The sequence below is a fragment of the Salarias fasciatus genome, chromosome 15, assembly GCF_902148845.1.
Source record: "Salarias fasciatus chromosome 15, fSalaFa1.1, whole genome shotgun sequence".
Taxonomy (NCBI): Eukaryota; Metazoa; Chordata; class Actinopteri; order Blenniiformes; family Blenniidae; genus Salarias; species Salarias fasciatus.
The window spans coordinates 24,334,678-24,341,229 of NC_043759.1; the positions used below are offsets into that span (position 1 = coordinate 24,334,678).

The 6,552-nt window shown below is 47.8% G+C and overlaps 1 protein-coding gene across 1 annotated transcript; it reads left to right on the top strand.

The window, feature by feature from the left end:
• Window positions 1-1,325: 1,325 nt before the first annotated feature.
• On the top strand, window positions 1,326-4,309 carry LOC115402353 (polyadenylate-binding protein 1-like). Its single transcript, XM_030110861.1, has 10 exons — window positions 1,326-1,518; window positions 1,676-1,869; window positions 2,009-2,127; window positions 2,218-2,357; window positions 2,440-2,534; window positions 2,618-2,755; window positions 2,926-3,021; window positions 3,215-3,420; window positions 4,016-4,142; window positions 4,184-4,309. The coding sequence occupies exons 1-10, from the start codon at window positions 1,326-1,328 to the stop codon at window positions 4,307-4,309; spliced, it is 1,434 nt and encodes a 477-aa protein (XP_029966721.1).
• The last annotated feature ends 2,243 nt before the right edge of the window (window positions 4,310-6,552 follow it).

Sequence of the window (6,552 nt, forward strand, 5' to 3'; positions counted from 1 at the left end):
TGTCAAAAGTGTGTGTGTGTGTGTGTGTGTGTGTGTTCTTGTATTTCTATCCTTGTCGGGGCCAAATGTCCCCACAAGGATAGCAAAACGTGGAACGACGTGCCTTGTGGGGACCTTTTTCCGGTCCTAAGTAGGAGAAACAGTGTTTTCTTGACCATGTTTTTGTTACTGAAAAAAGTAAAAGTGCAAAAACATTTCTTTAGGGTTAGGCTTTGTTGTGGTGTGGGTTAGGGTTAGGGTAAGGGTCAGGGTTAGGGGCTAGACATGAACTGGAGTCAATGGACGGTCTCCACAAGGATAGAAATACAAGACTGTCTGTGTGTGTGTGTGTGTGTGTGTGTGTGTGTGTGTGTCACTGTGAGCTCTGAGCTGAGATCTGAGCAGTTTTTCATCCAGTTTGCATGGTTGCAGAAATGTCATGTTTCAGTAACCCAGAGGTGAAATTGAAAAAGATTTTTTTTACCGTGAGCGTTCGAAGCCTTTCATAGAAATAAACTGAAATTGTCAAGTCTGTAGGATCATCCATGTAGCAGGAATGAGTTTATTAAAATGCGTAACTTTTGGATTTCAGCCAGAAAATCTCTCTCCAGAATGCATTGGAGTGGATGGGAGAAAAATCAGCACTCTCCTCAAACAAACGCATCTGGAGAGAGAAAAATTTGAGATAGAGAGAAAATGAAAGCACTGTGAGAATCACAAGGACTGTAGCTACGATTTGATGTATAATATGTTCAGATTGAGCCAGAAATGAGGCTGTGGGGGCGAGAGAACTCTACTGCATTAATACTGTAGTCAACATAATGTCCCCAACTGGTTTCCATAGCAACAGCGTGTGCAGATCACTATGGGGAATTTGAAGACGTCATCCTACATTGGAACTCTGAACCAAAGTGAAGCTGTGATGACATCACCAGAGCTGATGTACTGGACCTCCAGACTCAGCTCTCCATTCTGAACTATTCAGAGCTCCGGATCGGCACAGCGGCCTACTGAGGAGAGACATCACCCACCAGCGAGTTAGACACTTCTGACTGAGCTTCTGTTAGCGAGATCTTTCTGGATTTCAGTTTGAGAGCACATTTGGACCGAGGAGAATCTTGTGACAGTATTTCATGAGTACATTTGGGCAGACGAGAGAACCTTTCGAGCAGCGTTCACTGAGAGATGTAAGAAAACTTGTTTTTAAATGAGAGTTTCTATAAGTTTCCACTAAAACTGGGAATAGTATTTGTCATTGCTGTGATATTAGACACTTATGTAAATAATGACGTTCTGAACCAATGTCTTTTCAGTTGTCAGGTTCCAGGAAGAGAAAGACAATGATTATGGACCAGTTTGCGCCCATAAACCCGACAGCTTCTCTCTATGTGGGAGACCTGCACCCCAGCACCACTGAGATGATGGTGTATGAGGCCTTCAGCCAGGTGGGGTCCGTCATCTCTGTGAGGATCTGCAGACACCGCCTGACCCGCCGCTCCCTTGGTTATGGTTTTGTGAACTTCCAGAACCGCCAAGATGGTGAGTTTTATCTAAACAAGCTCTAAAGGAGGCGCTGTGCCTCCAGAGTGTCTTTCTTCATGTTTTCAGTCTTAGTCCTGTGTGATGCTGCATCTCGAGGGGCGACCCTGTTAACAAGCTGTTGTTTTTTTTGTCTTTTCTTGTGGTCTGTGTGTAGCTGAGCGAGCCCTGGATGAATTGGCATTCACTTCGATCAACGGCCGGCCGGTTCGGATCATGTGGTGCCAACATAACCCCTCCCAGAGAGCCAGCGGAGCGGCCAACATCCTCATCAAGAACCTTGACAAGTCCATCGACAGCCTGGCCCTCCTGGACACCTTTTCAGCCTTCGGGACAGTGCTGTCCTGTAAAGTGAGTACGGGGGCCTTGCCCTGTTGACATGTAGAGCGTTTACTTTGCAAAACAGTCTTGAATCTTGTGGAGTTGATTGTTTTTGTGGAAATGCATGATGATGTGAATGTTTCTGACTCCTGAGTCTTCCTCTTTCTAGGTGGCCTGTGACGACAACAACATCTCCAGGGGTTACGGCTACGTGCAGTTTGAAACTGCAGAGGCCGCTGAGCAGGCCACGAAGAGGCTGAACGGCATGCTGTTTAACGACCAGCAAGTGTAAGTGTGACTTCTGCTCCTCAAACTGCTCCATCCTGCTACTGCAAGTTATGAAGGCAGGTTTATGTTTCATGATATTTTCTTCAACAGAACGATCGAACCGTTCCAGCCATATGAGGACAGGGAGGCTGAGCTGGCAATACAGTCCAGGGAGTTTACCAACGTCTATGTCAAGAACTTTGGAGAGGACATGGATGATGGGAGGCTCAAAGAGCTCTTCAGCAGATACGGTAAGAGAGTCAGATTTAATCTCCACTCAGCATTCACAGCTGAGGATGTGAACCGATATTAATCAGCTGCTGTTTATGACAGGACCAACATCCAGTGTCTGCGTGATGAGGGACGAGAACGGAGGGTCGAAGGGATTTGGATTTGCCCGGTTCGAGACACATGAGGACGCACAGAAGGTAAGAACCACTTCTGAGGATGATTGATGGGTAGATGACACATTCTGCTTCAAATCACGATAACCATGTTTATTTCCTCCCAGGCGGTGGACGACCTTAATGGCAAATATTTCAACGGCCGGCAGCTGTTCGTGAGCCGAGCCCAGAGGAGAGGAGAGCGGCAGATCGAGCTCAGGCGCCGGTTTGAGCCCGAGACCCTGGATCGCGGGGCCAGGTATCAGGTCAGTAGGTCACTGAACTCATGTGTCCGGTCACTTTTTGAGGAGCAGATCCTTCACCCTCAGAATGAAAGTGGCAGAGGACCTTTGAGTCCAGGCTGTACTGTTTACAGAGAGTGAATGACTGTTATTCTGTTTGGCACTAACTTCTCCTTTGTCCTTGAATTAACTAGGGGGTCAACCTGTACATCCACAACTTGGACTCGGGCATGGACGAGGAGCGTCTGTACAGAGCTTTTAGTCCATTTGGAAGCATCGTAAGCGTCAAGGTGAGCAGTCAAGTAGCAGTGAATTACAAACTTTAATGGATTTCTCATTCCTAATTCCTGTCGTATGCCAATACGTCCTGTGTAAACTAAGGTGACAGGCATTTTGAATGAGTAGGAACTCTGAGAAAGACGATGTTCAATTGAATTTTTTCATGCCTGAACTGAAAGAGTTAAACTTGTGTCTCTTCCACAGGTGGTGAGAGAGGGGGAACGGTGCAAAGGCTATGGGTTCGTGTGTTTTTCGTCCCCAGAGGAGGCCAGCAAGGCCATGAAGGAGATGAACGGCCGCGTGTTGGGCACCAAAGCCCTCTATGTGGTGCTGGCCTGGGCTCGCCCCGGTGTCAGTCTCCAGCAGGGGCCCTGTATGCGACCCCGACGTGAGGTCTACATGGGACCCCGGTATAAGCCCTACATGAGACCCCGGCGGGAGCCACAGGTCCACCTCCAGCAGCAGCCTCACCCAGGCCTCCACCAGCCTCACTCAGACCTGCAGCAGCAGCCTCACCCAGACCTTCAGCAGCCTCACCCAGACCTGCAGCAGCAGCCTCACCCAGACCTGCAGCAGCAGCCTCACCCAGACCGCCAGCAGTCTCACCCAGGCCTGCAGCAGCAGCCTCACCCAGACCTTCAGCAGCCTCACACAGGCCTGCAGCAGCAGCCTCACCCAGACCTGCAGCAGCAGCCTCACCCAGGCCTGCAGCAGCAGCCTCACCCAGACCTGCAGCAGCCTCACCCAGACCTGCAGCAGCCTCACCCAGGCCTGCAGCAGCAGCCTCACCCAGACCTGCAGCAGCCTCACCCAGACCTGCAGCAGCAGCCTCACCCAGACCTGCAGCAGCCTCACCCAGGCCTGCAGCAGCAGCCTCACCCAGACCTGCAGCAGCCTCACCCAGACCTGCAGCAGCAGCTTCACCCAGACCACCAGCAGCCTCACCCAGACCTGCAGCAGCAGCCTCACCCAGACCTCCAGTGCGAGGTGCTCCCACGTCCCCAGAATGGAGACCACCGACACCCCCAGCAGCAGCCTCACCCACACCAACAGTGGCGGCCCCGTGCACGTGCCCGACGTGAGCCCCACCAGCGTCCACAACATGGGCCCTACTTGCGCCCTCAGCGAGAGCGTAACGCTCGCTTCCAATGTGGGCCCCACACGCTCCCCCAGCAGGAGGCCCACTCATACACCCAGTGGGAGCCTTGGGATTGCCCCAATTGTGGGTACAACATTCGGCCCCTTGATGAGCCCTGTGTGCAGCCCCGGCAAGATTCAAACGTGCACCCCCGGTATTGACCCTACATTCGGCCCCGGTTTGGACCCTGTCTACGAAGAGATGAAACTGTGTCATGGAAAGATGAAGAAAGGGGAAAAAAGACGACAAAAAGAAAGAAAGAAGCATCGAAGAAGCAAAACTGCCAACAAAAATGATTGATATCATTACGAACATAGGGAAGGAAGGAAAGAAAGAAAAAGAAATCAAGCATTGAAGAAGAAAAACCTCTGAAAACATTGATAAAACCTTCATTATAAACACAGAAGGAAGGAAAGAAAGAAAGAAGCATTGAAAAAGAAAAAAAATACTATTTCTCTTAAAAACATTTAAAAAAATAAACATTTGAATGCATCAAACAGCTGTTGAAGAATCTGTCTTTGATAAATGTAGTTTACATGATGGAAAAGGAGGAAGAAGAACTTCAGTCTGACTCCTGCAATACTTTAGCATCTTTCCTCATTGAAACTTTAAAGGAATACTCAGAAGATTTTGGAACCACGCCCCATCCCGATCATTTACACAGTAAGATAAGCTCATAAATACCTTTTTTGTGTCCGTTCGTCCACCCGCTGGATCCCAGCTGTTAGCATCGTAGTTAGCTTAGCTCAACTGGGGGAGGTGAAGAGGAGTGTCGGAGCCTGTTGATCAAATTATCATTATTTAAATGACGATGATGATGATGAGTCTGAATCTGAAGTCATGGCGCTATTCTTTGTTCTGATTGGTTGCTAAAAACCACTCACCTGCCTCCTCCTCCGGGCTGCCGGCCCTCTCCAGTAATTAAGAGAGAGGGATCAGCTGTTTTGGAGAGGTAATGCCCTTTGTGTGGAAGGAGTGAGGAGTAACAGTTTTTTCAACCACTCTAAACACGTTATTTATATATTTTCTTTGGAAAGTCAACCACGGAGAGCCGATATGATTTTGGTTGGAAATAAATATAATCTCTTTTGACATATAGATCTCCGCGAGTGCTTTTTGTTTAAGTGAGTCACAAACCTCCTCCATGAAGACGAGACAACTCTTTTGACGTCGTTTTTCAAGACTACAAGGGCCGTAGCAAGGAGACAGAGCCGGACTGATGAAAGTGGACAAAATACTCCTTCCAGTGGTCCAGGGGACGGCGTGTTAGCACGTGAAATAAATCCAAATGGTTATAAAACATTTTAAAAGACGTGTTTTCTTTTCAATCCATTAAAATAAGGTTTTGATCCACACAGACCTGCGCATGCGCAGTGCTCCGCGGAAGGATATACCGGAGCACAGCAGTAGAAGCCATAGACTCAGCCGCTGTGCGCCTGGTTATTTTTACACAGCGTTTAAGTGAAAACACACTGTCAGAAACAAAGAAAATTAAGTATTTTTCAAAGTTGGACAACTAGTAGGTGCTGCTGGTTACACACACACAAAACACACCATCAGAATTAACAATTAGTTTGTATTTTAGGTGGTAAAACAGGGTTCTACACTCTTACGTTGCAGTCTTTCCGTTGTCAGTTTTTGTTTTCAGACACAGGATTGCGTTCGTCCGTCTGCGCTCTAATATCAAATCCTCGCCCGGAGCAGCTCATTTATCGGGCCTTCCTCCGCTCTGCATCTGGTCTCCAGTAAAGCGATTGTCTCCGCCTCGGTCCGGGGCGGCGGGCGAAGGTCTATCAGCCTCCAGCAGACGCCCGGACCGCCAGTGCAGCTCATTAACGCCAAACGCCGGAGGCGACACATCGCTGTCAGCCGCGCTCTGCAGAAAAACCTCATTCATCAGAACCAAGACTTCAAAGCCTTCTGCCAGTTAAAGATGCTCTTTATTCGAACCTGAAACTTTCAAATGAAGAGATTCAGGATTAATTCTTGACCAGTCGCTGTGAAAACTATCTCCAAACTTCTGAATGGAGGACACTGACGGGAGATTGACACTGTATGATGTTGCATGACATTCTACATTTCTAGTTTTATTATCATATTGATTTTTAAAACTAGGTTTTTTTTGACAGGATTCAGGAAGCAGGATGATTCTGAAATTATTATGAATATTTATGAAATTTGTTTATCAAATATAGAATAGAATAGACTTTATTGATCTCAAATTTGCAGTTACAGAGGTTCGTAGAACACCCAGAGGGTGCAAAAAAAGTGAGGAAGTGTGCAAATAAAGGATAAGAATAAGTAATAGTGCAAATCTTAATAGAATAATAATTGAAATCTATTGGCCTGGAGCCAAGTTTAATGCCTGGCTTCCTGAAATGATGGCTGACCTCTTGGACCGGGA

What these genes read in the sequence shown, in the direction of transcription:
- LOC115402353 (XM_030110861.1), top strand. Translation starts at nt 1,326, where the DNA reads ATGGACCAGTTTGCGCCCATAAACCCGACAGCTTCTCTCTATGTGGGA. An exon ending in CACATGAGGACGCACAGAAG is followed by an intron (nt 2,535 to 2,617) that starts GTAAGAACCACT and finishes ATTTCCTCCCAG; the next exon opens with GCGGTGGACGACCTTAATGG. An exon ending in CTTGCGCCCTCAGCGAGAGC is followed by an intron (nt 4,143 to 4,183) that starts GTAACGCTCGCT and finishes ACGCTCCCCCAG; the next exon opens with CAGGAGGCCCACTCATACAC.